The 24,720-nt window shown below is 36.4% G+C and overlaps 1 protein-coding gene across 9 annotated transcripts in view; it reads left to right on the forward strand.

Moving 5' to 3' along the window:
- Nucleotides 1-23,366, forward strand: part of LOC114337166 (cell adhesion molecule Dscam2) — a 477,141-nt gene extending 453,775 nt beyond the window's left edge. For all 9 annotated transcript variants that reach the window (XM_050660810.1, XM_050660803.1, XM_050660808.1 and 6 more), the window contains one exon: nucleotides 10,937-23,366. In XM_050660810.1, coding sequence (XP_050516767.1) covers nucleotides 10,937-11,006 — 70 coding nt within the window. In that variant the 3' untranslated portion in view covers nucleotides 11,007-23,366. The remainder of the gene's footprint in view (nucleotides 1-10,936) is intronic.
- The last annotated feature ends 1,354 nt before the right edge of the window (nucleotides 23,367-24,720 follow it).

Genomic DNA, 24,720 nt, shown 5'->3' on the forward strand with positions numbered 1-24,720 from the left:
ACCGCACTGCAGTGGCGGCTCGTACCACTTGAAGAAGGTAGTGCCACAACTCGGGCAGCCGCCAAAATTTTTAGTGACGGATTCACGATATTGTCAAAAAAAGGTATACTGACAACAAAAACTAAAAAAAATATGCGCGGATACTTTTATCTTATGTACATATCTTAAGTTTATTGATCTGAGGTGCCAAGCAATTGTCCAACATTGATCAAAACAGTTCCGTAAATTAATTAATAATAAAAACCTCTTAACCTACCACCAGCATTTACTGCTGATAGTGCTTGAAAATTGTTATTACGATTTAGTCTCTATTTACCAATTTATAAAAATAATACTATTTCATTATTCACACACATGCACAAATTTTTGTAATGTCACTTTTAAAGTTTACGATCTATGAAGTTCATTCTTCTATTTTTTGGTTGCAAAGTTTTCAATGACTTTATAATTAAAATTATCAATACAATTTACAAAATGCTTTTCTGCAGATAGCATACCTAAAGCACTAGGTTTCGATGTAAACATCGAAAAACAGCGTTCTGCTTCAGATGTTGATATAGGAATGGTAACTAAAATACTTAAAAGTTTAATAGTTTCTTCAAATGTGCTTTTTGAACCTTCCCTCTACAATAAAACCGATAGCGAAACAGCCCCAGAGGTAGTACTTAATTCGTCTCGCTAATACAGTACCTACTTCTAATTCAGTTTTAAACCGAGTTTTGCTTAAAAATTAAAATTGTCTCCAGTCTCCATGGTTCATTAAGAAATGATTCGGGAACTGATGCTTATAAGCAGAAAACTTCTCCGACATAAATAAATTAGAAGCAACTAAATGTACGGAGAAGGTAGACCTTTGAAAGATCTGGTACTTTGAATAATATGAACCTTTAAGTCGTTGTCTAATTCGGCGCTAAAATTGACCAGCTCCTTAAATATGCCTCTATTTTCTGAATTTTCTTTTTCGTCGTGACCTCTTTGGTGGAGCTAACTCGAAAGCTCCACAACACCTTATAACATTTGTAGTTTTTTTTCTAGCGAAAAACCACCAAAAAAAATTTTAAAATACTAATCTTTATTGTCAATTAATAAATTAAACTTAAGAAATAATCAAAATATTATCAAAATACCCACGATCATGATGCACCAAAAGTTTAATTATAAATACAAAAACTTTTTAACAGAAAATATACATAATAAAAGCGACAAACCAGCACGTAAAGAAACTCAAAATAAATAGACCTGGCTTCATACCCTCGTGCATTCTCGTCCCGGACGTCGAAGAGTAAGGTCACTGCGTGCACACCCCACTCTTACCGACGAACAGCGAGAAGCCTGAGAGCACCAAGTGCTGAAGAAGCGGCGCACGGTTAGCCCTAAGCTATTAGTTTGGAACCAGCGTGAAAAACCAACGACGCTTGGCCGTGTAAACCAAAAAGGTAGACGGATTACTGGGTTTCAGAGGAATACTCTGGCCCTGGGCTCGAGCGAGTTCGCTCGCCCCGAACTCTACCTAGTGTTCACATACGGTTACAAGAACAAGTGCGAGTAAGGGGGCCAAACTAACTGCGATAAAGGCTTTCAACGAGGGACCCACCAGCAGCAGGGTAAACTGCACCCATCAGGTAATTATAGTCACTGTCTTACGCCGGAAAAGCACGGAGGGGTGGACAAGCCACCTTTATCCCTGGGGTTTACCCCCCAGAACACCTTGAGGCTGAGGTGCCCTCCGATCGCTCGACTTGCATCCTCACCCATTTGTAATGCCTTCTTCTGTAAGGTCAGTCAGCTCCACCCGGTCGCTTCGTCCTCGGACGACGACCTCGACAAGCGTTGCCACCACCACCACCACCACTACAGCCACCACTACTGCCAACCAGTTCTCTTCCTTACATCAGGAAGGCACTGTACCCCCAGCCAGAGGTTACAACCGGCTCACGGCGGAGCTAGACCTCGAGACGCTTAGCGCGGAGATGGAAATCGTCCGCAACAAGTATCGCGAGGCCTACCTTCGCATCGAGCAGGACGACGCCTCCAACCCCCTTCTGCAGCGATATGCTAATGATTTTCCGCCTCTAAGAACACCAGCACAGGCTGGTCCTCAGCGACAGAGCGCTCGGAATATTCACGGTGCCATACCCAAAGTCCCAACTCAACCGTCTAAGCAAGCACCCAAACAACCGAAACAACAATCTTCTCAACAGCAACCCTCTTCTCAACCACAAGCAACCATCAGCACTGAAAACAACCCTGAACCAAACGATTTCGTCTTCCAAAGAAGACAAATAAGACAAATGTCTTACGCCAATGCCGCAGCCAATCCACGCCCCAAAACCCAAGCCAGAAATCAAAACGTCATCAACGCCATAAACGATCCCACACTGTCCGAATATCTAATCAAAGATCTCCCAAAAGATCTTTGTAACAAACGTACCTTCTTTCGGCAAATAAATGCCACCACTCTTTTGTCCAACAAAATTCACTCTTGCAAAGTCCTCTCACATGGAATCGCACATCTTCGACTTTTTAATCCTATAAATGCAGGGGATATCGAGAAAGCAATCCACACAGCAACTGGCCAAACCATGGTTACGGTCCATAGCCGTAGCAGAAATGCAAACACTTCCGCAAAAGAGCCCACCTATCTCCTCTGCATAACTGGAATCGACGTGGATTACTCCGAGCAGGAGGTCACCGACTTGCTCACAGAACAGCAATTCCCAGTCGAAAGACTGTGGAGAGTCAAATCCTATAAAACAGGCAAGGACTCCAAAGTGATCAAGGTGGTGACCAAATCCTTGGAAAAATTCACGTCAGCACTGAGCCGAGGCATAACTCTAGATGGCGAGATCTATAATGCCGAACTCCCTCATGGCTCCGACCCTACAATACCCACTCCAAAATATTGCAGCAAATGCTGCATCAACGGACATTCCATCGACGAATGCCCACAAAAAGCATTCGTCTGCCCCCACTGCGGCGGCAACCATAAATCCAGCGCCTGCACCAAACAGCAGGAACCAAAATGCCCGAATTGCGGCGGTGACCACCCCGCATATTCCAACAAGTGTCCTCAAAGACACACCATCCCCTCCGCCCAACATGAAATTCAGCCACTTACGATCGAAAGATCATTCCCCCCTTTCGAACTCCCTACAGAAACAAAAAACATCTTGTCTATTCAGACCGCTCTGTTGCTTAACTTGTTGCCTGAACTTCGTGAGCATATCGCTGCAATCACGGCTAATCTGATTAGCCAAGTCTACGACCACTCGACAGTGGTCCACGGGTACGGGAGCAATGTCACGGTGACATTCCGCTCCAACCACTAAACACCCTCCCTTTATGGATTTCACCCTAGGCACAGTCAACTGTCAGGGTCTCTCCAAAAAGAGACCCCTCATCAAGAATATCCTGTCGAAGCATAACATCCAGATCCTCGCACTCACAGATACTCTGTCGAAAAACGATCCACACTTCGCAGGATATTCGATCATCCATCGAAGCCGCTGTCAGGTTTCACGTGGGAATGGTATTCTCGTGAAACACGGAATACCGCACAACACACACACATTCCCACAAAATTTTCGTCCACCTGATGTGGACTTCCTGGCAATTGACGTGCACATCCCCAACAACGAAACCCTCACGATAGTCTCTTACTACAAACACCCGGGTCAACCACTCAACAGGCATTTGCTAGAGTACTTTTCGAGGCTCGGCAAGGCTGTGTTGATGGGTGACCTAAATTGTAGACATACACAGTTTGGTGATCACCATCAAAACCCAGAAGGCATCCGCCTCACGGATTATCTACTAGACCTTCCCATTTCAAGAATCACCAACACTGAATTCACGTTTTTGAACGCCAATGGGGCCTCTATTATCGACCACATCCTAGTTACTAGTAACATTCTGGATCGGTTCGGGGATAGATGCCACATAGGCGATTCGATAACGTCAGACCACGTACCTCTTCTTGTCGACACCGACATTCTCACTCCAAAACAACCAAACCCTCCAAGATCTATAAGAGACTATCGTCACGCTAACTGGACTGAATTCCAAAACTTCATCACACAAAATCTCCCAATGTTAGGCGAACTCGATACTAACGATAGTATCGACACCAGTGCAACCAATATCGAGAACCTCATCACTGAGGCGATCACGCACGCAATTCCACTCAAACAAATAACTTATACATCACCGGCACTTCCACAATACATCATTGCCAAAATTCAACAAAAACGACGTCTTCTACGTCAATACAAGGCCAACAGAAACCCACTAATCAAAACAGAGTACAACCGAATCTGTGCCAGGATAAAGAGGGAGATATCTGTCCTAACGGCTCGCCGGTGGGAAGAGACTACCTCAAAACTGGACTACAGAGACGGAGGTAAATTCTGGCAAAAATTCAAAGTCCTAACAAAACAAAAATTATCTCAACCATCTCATCTGTTGGTCAACAATCACATAGTCAATTCCCCAGAAGGGAAAGCCGAAGCATTCAAAAATTCGCTTCAAAACAATTTTCAAACGCCAGATAACCCGAACTTTGATCGCATATTTAAATTCAACACAGAATACATTGTAAATGTTACTCTCAACCACCACATTCCAGTCTATGATCCTATCATGGACCCCCTCACAGACAGGGAAACGGAGAGCTTTTGCCAAATCGGCAAAAACAGCGCTCCCGGACCTGATGGCATCAACCGAAGGTGCCTCAAAAAACTTCCAGAGAGTATCATCCCTCTTCTAACTAAAATATTCAATGCATGTCTCAAAAACAGCCATTTTCCTACTCCTTGGAAAGTGGCCAACACCATCATGCTTTTGAAAAAAGGCAAACCCCCAACCGACGTGGAATCCTACAGACCAATTTCATTAATCAATACTCTGGGAAAAGTTCTTGAGCTAATCCTAAAGGAGAGGCTCAATAACTTTCTCGAAAACCACAATATCATACCAAAATTCCAATATGGATTCCAGTCAGGTAAATCTACCAAACATGCATTAATAGATTTCACTACCAAAGTCACTCAAACCATCAACGATGGTTCTATCGCCATAGCCACATTTCTGGATGTGCAGAAGGCTTTCGACCAGGTCTGGCACGACGGGCTTGTTCGGAAACTTCTGGACATCGGGCTTCCATTGCAATTTACCAAAATTGTACACTCCTACCTCCACAACCGTACTGTCAGAGTGAAAATATGCGATCAAAAGTCCACCCCCTTCACTCCACAAGCTGGAGTTCCCCAGGGTTCAGTCCTAGCGCCGCTGTTGTACATCATCTACAACAGCGACATCACTAACCAAAATATCCCAGGTACTCGGCTGTTTCTCTATGCAGACGACACGACTCTGCTCTCAACTACCTCTCGATACAACCCAAGACTCCTCTTCAGAAGAGCACAGGCTCTGTTGGACGGTGTCGGCGAATGGTGTTGTAAGTGGAGAGTCACGCTCAACGCGAACAAAACAACAACAATTGTGTTTCGCGCCCCTACTGTGTCAAATAGAATCATTCGCAATGAAGACGACCAATATCCTCTGAGTTTGTTGGGAGAAAGGCTTGTTGTTAGCCCGACTGTGAACTATTTGGGAGTACTGTTTACCAGGACTCTCAACTGGGACGCAGATCTAAAGGCAACTTTAGATAGGGTAAGGAACAGGGCCAGACTTCTCAACGCTCTCTCGGGAAAAATTGGCAAGACACACAAGAAGACTCTCATTCACACTTACAAGACCTTTATTCGACCCGTCATGGAGTACAAATCATGTATCTACTCTCTTTGCTCAAGACAAAAACAAGAGAGGTTGTTGAGGACGGAGCGCAGAGTCTTGCGTAGATGTAACTATGAGCACTGGCGATATCCCTCAAACGAAATCCATAACATCTCGAACATCCCCAAAATCACCGAGAGAATAAACTCTCTGAACAGGAACTTCACAATCAAAGTAATCAACGGCCCCCCTTCCGACACACAAGAATCTCTCAAATGTTCCTGTTCATCTTCCGGCCACGTACTCTACCGAAAGCCCAAACGCAAAAAGATTCACGTACCGTCCGCTCTAATGCAAACATGCATTGACGAACTCCCGGTAGAGTACGAAAACATCCTTGAGGCTACCCCGTTAGCCTTCCGTACCCACCTCTAACATTTCCTCTTCCTTACCCCGAACAGGGAGAAGTTGGTTTTTTGCGGTTTCCCAACTTCATTGCACAATTATACCTGTTCGTCCCAAGAAAATAGCCGCAACTATTTTCTCCACTCGAACGCTCACTGTCCACGCTGCGCTCAAAGCCACCTCCTGACCGCCGACGAGGGACGCAGGTTCGCCTGTCGTTGTACAATGGTTTCTAGGGAGCTTGGTCGAAAGCAAAGCACGGACAGTACACGTAAATGTCTATGGAACCAACAACAATCCATCAAACTTTCTTCTCTGTTGACTTCTGGCCTTCTGGACAACACCGTCTGGCATAACCCAGGATCCAAGAACACCAGGACACGGCGCTTGCCCCGGTGTGGTTTTCGGACTGTTTGCTTTGCTGCCAACACAATACATTCACCTCAAACCCTGAAGAGGACAAAATCCTAAACGGGGAAGCACATTGAACGCATTTCTTCTAAACATTATCTAGACAAGCAAATCAAACAATGTGGCATGGTACCCTCGTGCCTGGCACAGAGATTCTAATGTTAAGGTATACTAATAGTCCAATATAGCTCTTTCTCTGTCACTTACATATAATGCTCGTAAAATCTTTCTCTCTTTACTCGTGCCAGTACTGACTTCGGCGCGAAGGAGATTCTCCTGTCGAATACTCTCCGCTGTCGGCAGGGATTGTATTGCGCCCATAGTTGCCATATTTTATATAATTTATGAAGATCAAAAGAAATACACACAAAAAATTAATAGGAATTAAAAAGTTTTGAAGATAAAAAATATGTTTATGGATAGTTAGCAAGGTAGGGCCATGGCTCTATGGCACTACCTCACGGGCCGCCACTGCCGCACTGTATATTACCCCTTTATATAGTTTTGTTGGTATCTCTTTTAATAGATACTTACAAAGATGTGTAACAGTTGTATCTTCTTTACCAATTAACACTGATTTTCAATGTTTTAATGTTGATCGAATAATCTGATGTGGATTTAAAACAGGCAGAAATATGTCTGGTGAAGATATGTTGACATATTTAGGTACCTGAGTAAGTACGAAGCTTAAACGTCATATGTCTTCATTTGAGGTCAATCTGACTATTGGTTTACCATTTAAAATTTGCGTATTTTGAGTATCAAGCATTAAAAAGCTGCTTTGTAAGCAAATCAAGAAGCTAGACAGATTCTATATAATAAAGAATATAAGTAGCAAAGTAGCGTAATTGATACATTCATCTCATTAGTTTCATTCTCACTGTTATCCTTCATGTATGTGTTTCATATTCATGTTTCAAATAGTATGATAATCATCCTCCATTGTCTCAAATTAGCATGCCAGATCCATGTGCATTATTGCATTGATCACATTTTCCTATGATTGTAACTTACGTTTGTTGCTAAGCATGCTTGTTATTTTTTCTCCATTCTCCATGAAAAAACACCATATGAAAACATGTTGCTCTTATTATAATAATAAAAATATTCAAAATTATTGATTTAAAATTATTCAAAAAATTCACTTTTAAACATGGTCTTACTTGTATCTTCCACTGATCTAAAGCTTCGTTCATCTACTTATCGAAAAATTCTTATGGACAAATGTCCAAAATGTTTAACTTTGATATTCATTTTTATTTTATTCACTTAACTAACTAATTTTTGTATTATCTTCTTCTCTTCCTATGGTTCCTATCCGTTACGGAAGTTGGTCACCAATATGGCTATGTTGATTTTGTTGACTGCTGCCCTAAAAGTCTGGTAGTGGTCAAGTTAAACCAGTTTCGTAAGTTACGCAACCAGGATATTCTTCTTCTTCCTGAGCATCTTATTCCTTGCACCTTAACGTGAACTAAGGTCCGAAATAGGTCGTATACAAATTTTATGTCGTGGCAGTTAAAGATTTTTTTTTTATTTTGACGAAAGCTAATCTTGTTTTCTCGATCCTTATCTTAATTCCAGTCGAGTGTTCCCACTGTTATATTTCAAAAACTATTAACTTTAGTTAAAGTTATTTTATACCACACATCGCACACATCTTATGGAAAATATAATGTCACTCAAATTCAATAAAATTTATACGAATAGATTCGTTTTAAATTAACGGTCAAATCTTATCATTGCGCCAACTCTATATTTTCAATAATAAGAGCAGAAATTGATATAAATAAATTTGAAATCAAATGGATTCGTACATAAGTTAGAGAGAGAAAAAATATTTTAAAACACCTAAATTGTCGGTACTCCATAAATCAGAGGATTAGTTTCACTAATTCGCTTAGGCCCAGCGGGGGGTTTAAGCTCTTTTGAATAGCACCCAGAGCAATAATGATGGTAACTGACACTTTTACTGACTCAAAAAATGTGATTTCGATAAACTTTAATTGCAATTTGCGCCGTAATTAATCATAATTAAGAGTTGGCGCAATGATAAGATTTGGCCGTTAATTTAAAACGAATCTATTCGTATAAATTTTATTGAATTTTCATAAGATGTGTGCGATGTCCTTTAGAAGTATTGATGTTTTTGTCTATTTTTCCTTCGTTGCTTAGAGTAATTGCGTTAAATCAGTTATGCAGCTGATTTGTACAAATCGATTATCTCGAAAACTGTTGAGTTTTGAAATTATTAACAGGTATATTATCCTTTTTGTTGAAATAACGTATCTTTAATACTTTTTGACACAAATAGCGCTAACTTGAAAAGCAAAAAAGTTTAACGCAAATTTATGCCACAGATATCTGTGGCATAAATTGGATAATGTGGCATATGTGGCGTCCTCTATCAGCTACATCAAAGTAACCCTGTATCTTTCTTAATATAAAAATTTTATTAAAGCATTGGCTTTTTGTACAATTACTTAAGGATCACACTGTATGTATTATTAACATATTTCAAATTGACTTTTATCATAATCCAAGCGGGATCTGTTTTGAAATGGACAATTACCTTGCGTATTCAATTGCGTAATAATCATGATATGCGCCAACAAAATCTGAAAAAATCAAAAAATTTTTTTGCTTTTATGCCCATATTTTCGCCTATAATTTGACAAAATGTTGGTCAAACAAAAAAATATACCTAATTATAAAAGTTTTGTTTTTCAATTTTACATAATATTTACTAGCTAGAAATTAAAAATTTAATGTTATACAGTGCTAGTCAAAAGTCCATACCCCCCTCGTATCTTTTGAACGGTTATACCTATAATAATGAAATTTGGAGGAAGGAAATAAACGGACGAAAGCTTCTTAACTAGTCATGACAGGTGACGTCATAGTGACAGATGACGTTACAGAGCCACTGTGACCGATAATTTTAAATGGGACCTTATGGCAAGTGATACCTCGTATGAAAGGTATTTAAAATACCTATTCAGTCATACTAATTTTGTTTGGGTTTAAGCAAATTTTGATGAATAAATGAAATAAATATAAAATTGTAGTTTCGCATTTAATTAATAAAAATTCAAAATTCCGCCTATGATTACTTGTCAAACAGGTTGACGTTGACGTAAAAACTACTAGAGAATTAAAAAACGTCAACTTTTTTGACAAAAAATCCATAGGCGGACATTTGAATTTTTATTAATTAAATTCGAAACTACAATATTATATTTATTTAATTTATTCACCAAAATCAAAATCAACTTAAACCCAAAAAAATTAGTATGACTGAATAGGTATTTTAAATACCTTTCAAACGAGGTATCACTTGCTATAAGGTCCCATTTAAAATTATCGGTCACAGTGGCTCTGTAACGTCATCTGTCACTATTACGTCACCTGTCATAACTACTTAAGAAGCTTACGTCCGTTTATTTCCTCACTCCAAATTTCACTATTATAGGTATAACCGTTCAAAAGATACGAGGGGGGGTACGGACTTTTGACTAGCACTGTATAGTAATAATTGAGAAAAGATCCAAAAAATGGATATTATTCTTTAAATTTTTTCGACTCCTAAAACACAACTTATAGCCTTCATATTCCGCCTAGAAAAACTCTATAGGTAATATGACTAAAAATTTCGTTAGGATAGTTTTTGTATAATAATTTTGTAATCCAGGATCTGCAAAAAAGATAAATTTTCAAAATGCTGGGCCTAAAATAAGTACATGCATACTTTAAATACCTAGTTGAAAATTTTTTCACAGGTAAAGAAAGGCTCAAAAGCTTTCAAATACACTTTGAAAAATTGAAATTGGTCAACTAGACGAACATAGGAAATTTTTTAAAGTTATGGCGGTGGGGCTCGGCGCCCCAAGCCGATTCATTTTTAGTTTATATACTCTGACAATTTCTACAAGACGGTGATTCATTGTCACTCGTCATTTAATTTTAATAAGGGATGACAATGAATCACCGTCTTGTAAAAATTGTCAGAGTATACCCGATTCTCGATGCTCAGATGACTGCCCTCTCCACGATAACTTTAAAAAATTCCCTAGGCTCTCCTAGAAAGTTTTTCTAGGGGAAATATGAGAGTTGTTAGTTACGTTTAAGGGGTCGAAAAAAATTAAAGGAGGAACTCCATTATTTTGGACTTTTTTGGACTTTTTTGAACTCCAGCAAAAAATAGACTCCTATGAAACATGGACTCCTATGCTTTTGGACAGATCTCGCCCAGACCAATCAGTTTTATAATCATCTGTATGTAAGTGTTGTATATATACTAAAAAAAGCAGTCTATTGTTGTGATATTTTATTTCTCCATTCCCCATTTGTTATCCTTCCATTAAAACTTCTGCTTTGACTGTTCTAGAAACGAAACAGGGCAAACCTGCACAGCAGCCAACGGGGGACTCTCAGCCTACGATACTATGGCAGTGTAACCTGTAAAAGAAGACATCGTCGTCGACTAATTCTTCCTTTGTGAAGATCATCTCTCGTTTCATTTTGCTGTTCAGATAACCGACATAATTTATCAATACTTTTTTCCCGACAGTAGTAGGATATTACTGATGACTAACTGATTTTTTTTAAGCAAGAAATACTCACAGAAAAAATTCGAGACTGATGACTGATTGTTCATTTTCATGATTTCCATAATAAGCACAAATGTCGAGTGTTTTTTAGTTGATTGATTGTCGTATTGTGAGTATTTATTGCAGACATTTTTTTTATTAAATTGATCATAATTGTAGATTGACATGGAAGTAACATGAGGATCAGTTTTGATACGGGGCGTGCTAGAAAAATAACGAAGTACCCCAAGACAAGAAGCATATAAAAATACTGGGCGCTATTTTTCAACTATACTACTACAAGAAATTAACGCACCACCTTAAAAATGGGTCATTTTTGATGTCTCGTATTTCTTAAACCTGTTGTCCGATTTAAGTGATTTTTTTAATATGTTATAGCTTATTCTTTAACAATATTGCTGTAATAATATTGTTGCTAAATAAACAGGTAAATTGTCATTGTATACCGGGTGTACCAGTCAAACTATGATTTTTTCTCATAGTTCGCGTGACCCTGTGGAATATTCTAGCATTTTTAAAATACTGAAATTAAAACGCAATCATAGCCTCGTGTTTTCTTAACATTCTGTTTTTTTTATTCATTCGCTTATGTTGAATAACAAAAAAGTTAGATACTTTAACAACCATCCTTGTGTTTCATCAATACAGCGTGTTTTTAAATAAGTATGGCAAACTTTAAGGGGTAATTCTGCATGAAAAAATAATGACGGTTTCCTTTCTAAACATATGTCCGCAAATGCTTCGTTGCGGAGATAGACGGTGTCAGTGGCGGCTCGTGGCTTTAGAGACAGGGTCGGCAAGGTTTTGTCTCCTCAGATAGGTATGCCATCTAATTAAAAGGCTTCAATTTCATAGAAGATTTTTGGTTTTTGTTTTTTTTTAATTTTTTTTGTGTTTTTTTTGTTTTTCCTATAAATTTAGAACTTGAACCTGTTTATAAATTAAGTCTATTTAGTCTATGTTGTTTCGAAGTAGCAAAATGGGTTATAACGTCATTGTAAAATTTATTCTTGCTTTGGAGAGATTTTAAAAGTTTTTTCTATTGACATTTGAAATTTGAGACAAGTTTGACATTCTCTCTTGTTTCATGGTGTTTCGACAATACGTTTTGACTCTTTTGAGACAAGAGAAATCCCGTTCATTTGAGGCAGAATTTGCCCACATTTTAACACAATAATTTATTAATTAGTTTGTTGTACCTAATGAATTGCAGTATATAAAATTATACATATTTTGTAACTTATCCCACCTTCCGAAAATATTTGGATCAGCATATAAACCTGTTAATCCATTTTCTTATTTTATTTGATTAAAGAATGATGGATAATTTTTAATGAACTCGTCTAATAGATATTTTGAAAATTTTTTGGCGTAACTTTTAAATTTTGAATGGTCAAAGAGGTCAATGCCTTATAACAGTGAGTAAATAATAAGTTGCCTGGTGCAACAGTTTTAACTTTTGCCTGGAGACCATACAATTCACCGGTCATCAAGGCAGCGCCGTCATAAATTTGCCTTACCAATTTCTTTTTGATATCTAATATGCCCTTTAAAACACCAAAAATATATTCTGTCTTATGACTTCTACTCACGTCTGAAAACCTAAAAACGTCAGCAGCTATCAGTAGTTTCGTCTACTTCTACCGAAAAGCATCAAAATGTAACTACTAATTGATTCTTTCATTCTGTGCTGTTTTAGGTACGCAGCTAAATGTCTTCTAGTCAGAAAGTAAATTAGAAAATGTGTTAAACAATTTTATTTGTTCTCTATAATTAACTTGATGTAACGAATCCTCCGATTCATCCTGTCCACTAAATGCTAATTCCTAACAACTTAAAAAAAATACAATATCAATCATTAAACGACCTACAACTACCTACTTACCTGTTTCATAATTTTATCCCGGGCGCGCTTAGGTACGTGCCTTGCCTCCGTTTGCAGCACCGCTCGGCAGATTGGTTTCTGCCTTACCTGCCATTCAAATAAATACGGGAAATGTATAATTGGTTGCCTATCGGCTAATATTCCATAGCTTCTTATTACAAGCAAAACTTCAATCTGGGGACGGCTTGCCGAAAACATACAATCGCAATCGGGTGCATGGCTATAGGATCATTTTTGAAAAGTCTCTTACGCACAGCGCACAGGGATCACTTAACGTATGGGATCGATCGAATTCATCAACTCTGATTAAATGAAATATTTAAAAAAAATCTATAATCTGTCCATAAATATGTGGGTCGGCACTGCCGACCCTGACAAGCCGCCACTGGAGGGTGTTGACATTTTTCTTACAAACCGACGTTTTATTTATTGTTCTAAAACCGGTTGAGATATGCAAATGAAATTTGGTGGATTTTAAGAGGTAGTTATTGTGCATTTTTTGACATACAATTAAGAATTTTATGTTTTCCTGTCATTATTTTTTGCCATACCTATTTAAAAACACACTGTATTGACGAGAAATAAGGCTAGGTGTTAAAGTAGCTAACTTTTTTATTATCCAACATAAACGAATGAATAGAAAAACATAATGTTAAGAAAACATGAGGCTATAGTTGGGTTTTAATTTCAGTATTTTATAAGTGCTAGAATATTCTACAGTACAGGATCACGCGAACTTTGAGAAAAACTCACAGTTTGATTGGTACACCCGGCATACAATGACAATTATTTTCTTGTCTAGCAACAATATTATTACAGCGATATTATTAAAGAATAAAGCTATAACATATTAAAAAAATCACTTAAATCAGACAACAGATTTAAGAAATTCGAGACATCAAAAATGACCATCAAAAATTACTCATTTTTAAGAATGTGCGTTAATTTCTTGGAGTAGCGTACATATTTAGAAATGATATTTTTAAGAGACTGGAACCAAATAATATTAACTTAAATTGTTGTTTTTTCAACTATGAGACAGTAAAAATTTCGATACCCACGAGATGCTACACTTTTTCTATTGACTTCCGCCAGACACTCCACTTGAAAAATAGCGCTCAGTAATTTTTTATTTTTTCGACTTCGTTTCCTAGGGTAAAGTAAAAAGCTTGTGGAATTAACTCATGATCTCCATTTATTGTAGTATTGTTTTGAGAAAAATTTACATTAGATAAGAGAAGTGTCAAAGAAACATGTCTTATATCAATTCCCGTGAGGTGACAGTTCATAACCCCACAACAAATTGTAGCGAACAATTCGTAATGACATCAACTCGTAACAGCGACGTAATGAACCAGCATCAGAATAAACATTTTTAATACATTTTATATTTCGTGAAGAAATATATTTTGAAAATTGTGTCTTAAAATAAATATAATCTACCTATAACAGTAGTTTTACTACTTTAAAGTGATAATTCAGGATAAAAAATTTAAAAAAATTCTTTAGTTGTCACATTTACACAAATATATGCAAAAATATGTGTAAAATATATTTAAAAAAAGATGGTATTAAAACAGTACTACCTACTACTTTTAGTATAGGAAAGTATGCAAAATACATTCATTGTATACATTGAGTAATGATAATTTGCTAAAAAAAACTAAATGTTGGCGTTACCAATTATACCGTTACGAACTGTCGATGTTACGAAATGTCGCCGTGACGAAATGACGGCGTTACGAATTAACGGCGTTACGATTTGTGGTGTTACGAACTGTCGCGTTACGACATGTCTTGTCACGATAAATTCCACCCCGTATAAAAAACATGGTCGCTCGTTACTTTCAGCTGAACGTTTCTCAATTAGTTTGTACCAAATGTTATTATTAAGTTGCGTTAGGGCCGATGGAGCCGCTAATACGAATACGTACACATTTTGCCAATATTTTGGTGATTGAAAGAATCTCATTTTTGTACAGAGTGGCTCAATGTGTCATGTGATATTTTGTGGTTTGTGAGAAGGATGGACGTTTATTTTTTCGGTCTACAGATGGTGCCAAAATTCGAAAATGCTGAATCATCACAAATCAATCATGAAAGCAGACTTGCTAGACGGTAGATAAGAGATCATAAGTGGGGGAATATATTATTTGTAATACACTTTCACAAAGTGTAATAATGAATAACAGCGATTTTTATAGACTGATATAGATAAGTAGGTATACACATATATACATCCTGAATGCTTGATCTTTTCCATAATTTACCTTCACTCTGTCGTCTTCTTTGTCACATCTCGTCATTGCCTTGGTGGAGAAATGTGACAGATGAGGTTCCTCCAAATTCTATAGCTATATGACTTCATTGGTTACATCTCCTCCTTATCTACTTTACTATTTCGAGCAAAATTATACGCTTGGGTATCTCCGGGAACATTATTTCCACGTGTCAAATCCAAGACAACTTTGCCGATACAAACTCGCTTCACTGTCAACTCCACATTTACATCTACAGCTCTCTAATCTACGTCTCCACATCTTTCGATGTATTTTTCTTTCAAAAATTCGAAATCTTATGCACTTATCTTCACCATGAGTTCATTTTAGTTTCACTAAACAGCAATACGGACTTTAGCAGATTTACATTAGCAAGGAATGCCCCTTTTTCTATTGAAACTAATAACTCACTTGTTGATAGGCAGACATTCTAAAGCATTAGATAGCAACTAGCCCAATAACGCCTGCAATTTTTGACAATGGTTCCACTTATTCCTAGTTCTTGTACTGCTACGTGAAGAGCCATGTTCAAAAGGTCACCATTGACTCATCCATTGAGAATCCACCATTGAGAATCCGATTGTCTCATTCCGGTAGATAATACAAAAAGGTATATTCTACTGACTTGCGAGGTATTCCTTGCAGCATAGAATAGGTCCCTTCAGATTCTTACTTTCAGAATTTTGATATCTTTCATAACCTGGACCTCCCATCTCTTTCTGTGTCTTCCCCTTGGTGTTTCAGTTTCTGGCTTCTGGTGACGTTCTTACTAGTAAATTGTTTTTTCTTTTTCCAGTGTGTTTTCTTAACTGCTAGAATTCGCTCCGTTACTTCTTTATTTCTTTTATTTTTGCCATTCACAATTCCTCCCAAATATTGAAATTGTCCAACTCTTTCAAAAGTGCAGTTTTCTATATTGATTTCTTTTGTTTTGTTCTTCTCTTCTAGAGCCGATTAGATATTTTGTTTTTCCTTCGTTCATTTCTAGACCTCTTTTCCGTGCTTAACTTGACATAATTACAAATGCTTCTTTTAATTTTTCCTTTTTCTCTTCCCGTAAGAACTATGTCATCTACATATGCTACAATTTGTCCTGGAGAGTGGGCTATGGACCTTTAATTTCCTCTGGCCTTGACTTTTCTTCTACTGCTATGTTAAATAGCGTGGTTGACAGGAAATCGCCTTGTCGCACTCCTGATTCTAACAGAAGTTGATATTCTCCCACCTAAATCAGTAAATTTGCTTTTACCATCAATAAACCAAAACAGTTAAAGATATATTAAGGAACCTTTACGGCCATATGCAGCTCACTGAAAGTATCGATAAATCCAAGCATTTTTAAACGAAACGTGTACCTACTACAGTAATTATTAAATAGGTTTGATAACAATGATCTACCAGTTGTGTTTTTTATTAAAACTCATATTTTGGTGTCCCTCAAATCTCTTATTTATCTTCTAACAAATCGCCCAGGGTCAAATCATACTGTAGGCTTTTTTATATTTAGCTTATCGTTAGGTTTTTGCTTATAAGTTGTTTTTTGTTCTTTGAATAGTTTGTAGCAGAGTTGGCGATATGATTTTAGTTATTTTATACTACAGGAAACGTCGATCACTACACAGATGTAAGTTTTATCTTATCCATAGGTCGCTGGATCATATCCGGCTCGAAGGACCATGAATAGGATCTCTGTTCTGGAGCATATGTAGTTCTGGTTATACAGGAACGAGATGAAGAATTATTTTAAACACTCAGTACCTTTCCTAACGGTGTACCTTTTATCTGACGTAGTGGTTTCGACGTTTCTTGTAGTAATTCATCATAAATGTTAAAAGGTTGTGCGTCGCCATCTTGTAATTATACAAATATGCTGTGGCAAAAATTATATAGAGCTAAGATGGGAGTGAAATCGGCAGTTTCCATTTTCCAGTCCATATAGCTATTTTTGTCGTTCTTTGCATTGATATTGTACGAACTGTCAGATTTCTTCCATCTGCAAAGTGGATTTTACACAGTTGGACTACATTGACTGAGTTAATTTAGATAAAACATATGTATCTACAATCTTGTAGTTAGTTCTTATCACAACGTTTTTCGTCTCAGAAGCTTCTTCCTCCTCTATTGACTGGTAATGTCTCAAAATTCAAAACCATGTGAGAGGCATTCATAAATATATTTTTACTTATTTCAATACGTCTTTTTAGTTTCCTTTCGTGTTCTGTTCTGCTCTTTTAAGCATTCAGATCTTTAGCTACCAATTTAAGATACTTTCAACCTTAATTGCTTACATAACAGCTCAGCGATAAGAACTAAATTGTTTACTAGAATTTTAACTCTCTTGCAACAAATGTCAGATTTTCGGAAAAAAGAAGAGTTGTCATGTCCACAAGAACAAAGAATATACAAATACAATATTCAATTAGCTCTATTTCTCAATTAATTCTGCCTTGAGAGATGTATGTAGCTCATAAGAGCAAGTGACTTCTGGGATTCCCCTTATAGAAATATCAGTTAAGCAATTAGGTCATAGAAGTTTTTAGTAGCCCGCTATGGGCCAGGACTGTTTTGTGACCGATCAAAGTTCACAGAGTTTCAGTGTACTCTGACCAGCTTACTTTAGTTTTTCGTGTCTGAATCCGTATACAGTTTTTCTGCCCAGCATCGGGCTTCGTCTACACCCTTAGTATTTACGAGCCATAGATCATCGATGGTACACTGTGATGGGCAACGTCTGCATACTCTCAGGTGCTCCACGTTCTGTATTTCCCCGCATTCACAAAGTGCGTCGTTATCTGTCTTGATGCATATTCTCCTGTTGAGAAACATAATGCCTCAGCTGTTGACTTTAAGACCTGGGGGCTTTCACCCCACTTGCTCCCTACAAGTTTCCGGAGAAGGTTGTTTCTCGTAGAAACCTTTTGTCTTGTACTCTGACAGTGGAATTCATATGTTAGTGACCGGTCTAGTATTACTCCAAGATATTTGGGCCTATTAGTATGTTCCAAGCGTTGTCCCTCCCAAGATACATTCAGTTTTACTTGCACCAAATGGTTGTTGAGAGGGAATGCACATATTTGGGTTTTAGTAGGATTTGGCTTTAATGAGTTTTGTTTGTAATTAGTTGACATCATATTTAAAGCCTCTCCCATTGTCGACTCTACTTGTGTGAGTATTTTCCCTTTTACAGCGATACTAAGGTCGTCAGCGTAAACAAAACTCTCAGTCTGGGGGTGCATTGGTTGGTCGTTGGTGTAGATGTTAAATAGGGTCGGCGTCAGAACGCTTCCTTGAGGTAGGCCATTTTTTTGGGATCACCACTGGATCCAAACAATAAAAATAGTATGACAGCTGAATTTTAATTTCAAACTTGCTTTTGCATCGGAAGTGACGAATACACTCTTGACACTCCGTGGATTTTGATCGGCAACGAAACAGCTCGTCTGGCCTCTGGACTATTTTTAGTGTAACTGATGATACAAAACTCTATTGTAATACTAAAACCCTATTATGTGTCATTTAGTGTTGTCTAAACCATATTATTCGCCTTATACAAGAACCAATCAAACCGTATCTTCATAAACCTACACAACTGTCTAAAATCCATTTTGTATTATTTTTTCCTTAGATAAATCAAAGTTAAAGAAGATTAATTTGCGAAATTTACGAATATATCAATGTGTTTAATTAATTAATGCATGTAAAGTAGTAGTTGTTCGATATAGGTACTCAAGAGTTATTATATAAAAAGAGTTAGCAGATATTATCATTTAAAATACTAAATTAACCTTATTATCGACTCAAAATAAAGAAGTCTTTACTCATTTGTAATCATGTACGTACTAAATGATCTTTAAATCCCTTGAACTGTAGTACAGAAAGACGAAAGAGGTGAAAGTATTATCTGAAAAACGTTTTGTGCACAATCGTAGTCCAATACTCACTCTACCAGTTAATTTGTGAAAAATTCAGTGATTTTTTGTTTTTCATTGTTTATTAAGTCCTTATTTTAATCTACTCAAGGCGTATATCAGTTTTTTATTTAAAATTCCTGCCTTTGCACTGTGTCTCAACCATTTTAATTGAAAATGCGAGAAATTTAGATTGTTTTTAGGTATTTTCTTTATTATCATACACTGTCACTTGTCAGTTGTCATATACTTTGTTTGTTTCTGATTGCTTGTGACCGGTAGTTCTTTCAGGACAACAGACTCAGTAAGACACAGCTTAAAAATAAAATAAATATATTCAGGATATTTCAGTTCAGTTCAAAATTAAAAAATAACAAAATAAGATATAATTCTAGCTTCGCCTCGTTCCGGAGAAGTTCCCTAAGCGTACGTCTGCAAAATAAAAATGAAATTGTATTTATAGCTGTCATCAAAAACATAATAACAATATTAGAATAATACAATACAGAACACAATATATACAACAGCAATCGCGCTACAAGAAATCAATCTATCTACACTCAGACTCATAGTCCCCAATCCAACATCGGCACACAGTTACCCATCAGCCAGCTCCGGGCGGAGGTGGCGGCTACTGCTCGCTGCGGTTACGGTTCCGACGGAGCGCCTCCTCACTACAGAGCGCATCCCCCTCGGCAGGTTCCAATTAATTCCATTGCATATCTGCCGTTTGAGTTCTTCCCTGTTCACTACACCGAGAGAGAAACTGATTTCATGACTCTTGACTCTCCTTGCTCGTCTTAAATACACTCTCTGTAGCCATCACTCCTTGGTTTCGCCGGAGAGGTGGTACGTAGAGGGGTTTCGCGAATATGAAAACGCGTTCGATCCTTTGCTGTTGATCTGCCGAACGCCGTGCTGCAGGCATCATATCATTACATGCTAAAGTAAAAAAATAACATTTTTCAAGCCACTTTTTCTTTTTTTTTTCTGTACTCCAGAGCAGTGTAATCGAGCTGATGCACATACAAATGAGTAGAGACTCGAATATAACTATCCAAATGCTTGTATTTCCTTCAGTAAATATAAGGTATCAGTAGATTTAGTCGTAATCTAAACAATTTTACCAGTCTCATGGCATTTTGGACTCGAGTTTTTATTTACAGAACCACTTAAATGTTTGTACTTGCTTATTTATAACAAATTTTATACCTGTTGATTATTATAGTAGAGGGCTCGTCAGTTTCGAGTATTAGCCATTCACTCACGGTAAAATATTGCAAAACCTCCGAATTTTAAAGAACCGTTTGGATTGACATGAAATTGGGGCAGATATAGCTAATATGTCAAAGAAAAAAAGTGATACTGTGCCGATGTATGCTTTTGACCTGGAGGTGAGTACCATCCCTTCTCGGGAGTGAAAACTATACGTTCAAAATAAGTCCGGAAGTGAATAAACTGACTAATGCTAAGCAACTTTTGTTCTATAGAGTTTTTTCACAAAGTCAATACTTTTCGAGATATTTGCGAGTGCATATGTTCATTTTTCAACAAAACAAACACGTTTTCAGACGGTTTTTCGCAAATAACTCAAACAGTAAATATTTTATAAAAAAATATTTCTAGCACAAATATAGTTTATAAAATAGTGATAAAAATGGTGTCCGTATAAAGTCTGTAGACCCCGTAGAAGCAGAGTTGTAGCTAATCAAAAGTAGGTTCTTATTCGTCAATTTTCAAATCGAATATGTCAACGTGAAATAACCAAAAAATGACGCAGTTTTCGGGAAAAACTCATCACAGCCTTTTTAAAGTGTTTAAAAGAAGCTTTATTTTTGTGTTTTAAAGTTTCTAGCATCAAAAGTAAGTTACGGTCAAAATAAAATTTGTTTTTTTTTTGTGTGAAAATCACATCCTAATTAGCGTCCCAAACAAAATTAATCGTTACCGCTTTACAAGGTACTTTACTTATGGAGTATTTATAATATGATCTGTAAGTTTCAGCCACATCTTAACCAATTTTTGTCTTACAGAAAAACAAAATCCAAAATATTCAGAAAAGCACAACCTACATTTTTTTACTCTTTGAAATTTTTGGTATCACTAATAATTTTTAAGTTGCATGTTTTGAAGAAAAGGATTTTTTTCAAAATTAAAAAATATTTTAGGATGCCAATTAAGGGCCATTTTTTCACCAAAAAAGGACCAACTTTATTTTGAGCGTAACTTACTTAGTGTTGATGCTAGAAACTTAAAAATACAGAAATAAAGCTTTTTTTAAACATTTTCAAAAAGCTGTGATGAGTTTTCCCCGAAAAGTGCTTAATTTTTTTTGGTTATTTCACGTTGAAATATTCGATTTGAAATTTGACTAATAAGAATCTACTTTTCATTAGCTACAACTCTGCTTCTACTGGGTCTACAGTCTACAGACTTCATACATACACCGTAATTTTCACTGTTTTAGAAGCTATATTTTCGCTAAGAATATTTTTTTGATAAAATACTTACTTTATGAATTATTTGCGAAAAACCGTCTAAAAAACTAGTATTTTTGTTGAAAAATGAATATATTCACTCTCAAATAATTCGCAAAGTATTTACTAATGAAAAAAACTCTATAGAACAACAGTTGCTTAGAATTAGTCAGTTTATCCACCTCCGCACTTATTTTGAATGTATGTTTTTTCACCTCTGGGAAGGGGTGCTCACCCCAGAGCAAAAGCACACATCAGCACAATGTCACTTTTTTTCTTTGACATGTTAGCTATGTATATGCCAAACTTGATGTCAATCCAAGCGGTTCTTTAAAATTCGGAACAAAAACCGTGAGTAAATGAACTACTATATATGATTATTTTTCTCTTAGATTGTTTGACCGTTCATAATAGTGAAACTGAAACACTACATAAAGTGTTTGTGTACTTGAAATTTACTAGCCTTTAGACTACCGCGATATCCTATTTAGTAATTTATAAATCCACTTTTTTGTAATCTATATTTCAAGTTCCTACATAGTTTGCAAATTTAGCTAACATAGATCTGCTGTACATTTTAGTTATTTGTCATTTTTTCATCAACCCTAGTCAACCAATTCGATTAGTTTACTAAACTCCTTCGTAAGAAAAGTGGCAAATAATATTTTCTTTTTGTGATAATGCATTAAATAATGGTTTAAAATGCCATTTTGTAAGTGTATTGTAAGTGTGCTATATATCCACTAGATGTAAGTGATAAAATATTGGGAATGGATCGAAAATTTATGTCAGAGAATTATTTGTGAGGCTAAGAGACCAATTGTGGTCCAAACCAGCTTTTTACCACGTTTCCATCGATATCCAGTGTACAATCCCCAAGCACACCGTCCTTTTTTAAATTGATTACAAAAGTCGTAAAAATGGTTTGAACTGCTTAGTTTGAGCTAGTCTACCACTTTCTGACAATTTTCAACAGCTACAACTATAATTTTTAATTGCAATCAAAAGATTAAAAGTTAAAATAAAATAAATTATTTTTGTCGGAAAAAAAGAGGGAGCGATGGTGGCGAGTCAGACACAAGGAAGATGTCACTCTAGCGATGTCACTCAAGCAGTTGAAACCATTTTTAGGAATTTTGTAATCATTTAAAAAAACGTGTACTGGAGACTAGTAGCGTATTGCCTTAGAATATGTTATCATCTATGTAGACGTTAGATATGCAGGTTTAAACAGACTGCGCATACGTCTCATCAAAAGGGGGAAGATGTGATATGTGTGAAATGGTGGTAAATAACATGTTTCTAATATTACTAGCTGGTAATTTTAATTCAAAAAGAAAATATAGCAAGATTCTTCAAATTAATCAAACTAGTATATAATTTCTGACGTCAATCGTCGGACCATAACCGAAAAATACCAATTTAAGATAACTTATAATAATACTCTATGCTCTTATTGATTTCGGTATAATCAATACATACTAATCTTTTGTATACAATTTTCCCTTTAAACTTTATATTATTATTATTAATTTCATTTGGATTGTAGCGTTAAGAAGATTTTGAGTGTGTTTTATACAAGTTTGCCATTTTTACACTCTTAATTTCTAAATGCTTGTATACCAAAGTTTTGGTTAAATATACATAATTATAACTAATCGCAGGTGTTTTATTTATCTTTGCATGAGAGCATGAGACTCTTAATCTCAGGGTAGTGGGTTCGCACCCACGTTGGGCGCCATTTTGTAACGTCAAAGTCATAGTAAGACCAGGGCGTTAAGCAACACCACACTGCTGGAAAAAATCCCTAAGGGTATTCAAGAGAAAAACGCCCACCGTTCCATCTATCAGAATGATGCTCTGTCCGACTGCTTATTCTCTCCTCACACTAATCCCAGAAAGGTAGGTACAGGAAATAAAAATTTACAAAATCATGCTACGTATATTTATATTTATTTAATAAAAATTAATAAAAATCATATTATTATGAATAAGACAACAACAATAAATTTCCAAAACTGTGACTTAATATGATTATGTACTATAGAAAGGAACTACAACGTTAACGGGGTTTTATTATTTCATATGGTCAATGAATCTCTATATATGAAAATTCCGCTGAGTGCTACCATTTAAAGGGGTGCGTTTTTGAGAAATGGGTGAATTAGTCCCTAGGCACGGGTTACATTAGGGTGAGTTCTATGCACTTTTGGTACAAACACGTCTACATAAAAATTGTTCCCGGTTAAATTTCCTATCTAAATATAACTTTTTAAAGTCAATGATACTTTATTTTACAAAAATATATTCAAAAGAAAAGCACAAAGAAACCCAGAAGAAAGAAATTTTGTTTTTTGTCCCATAACTTTTGTCCACGGGGATATAGGTATAGACATTGCTTCACAGAAAAAAAACTTACATACTTTGTCTATAAAATGATGTTTGGTAGAGGTCATTAGGATTTACAGTTTTCGAAATATTATTTTTCAAAGTTCGCCACTCACAGCAATTTTGGGCAATTTTCCTTATTATTTCGCAAATATTGTTCTGTAACTTTTTTTTTCTCTGATTCTGGCTTTGGTTTAGAACTAGAACCTTTAGCCACGTAATTGTATAACTTATCACTAAGTCAGGGGAGTAATGTGTAGTGTGTGTGTTGAGTAAGTGTCTTGTTACTTTGCAAAGTCGACGTCATTGTCTTTGCAAAGAGACGCTAATTGTTTCCGAACGTCTGCGGTCCCTAACTTTTTTCTACGTAACTTTAGGCACATGCAATGGTACATGTAAGAGGAATAGAAATCAATTACTTTTAAAATTTTCTACTGTATAATGTTGTACGACTTCTTTTAAAGAGGTTATCTTTTTCAAGACTTTATACTTTTAACGAGTTTTTATATTTTTTACGATTATTTTTTAAATTTCCCATTATAACTTTTTTTTCTACATTTAGGTGTAAATTATATAATAAAAAAGAAAGCTTATTCTGTTTACTTTAAAATGGTGTATTATAAA

The sequence above is a fragment of the Diabrotica virgifera genome, chromosome 9, assembly GCF_917563875.1.
Source record: "Diabrotica virgifera virgifera chromosome 9, PGI_DIABVI_V3a".
NCBI lineage: Eukaryota > Metazoa > Arthropoda > Insecta > Coleoptera > Chrysomelidae > Diabrotica > Diabrotica virgifera.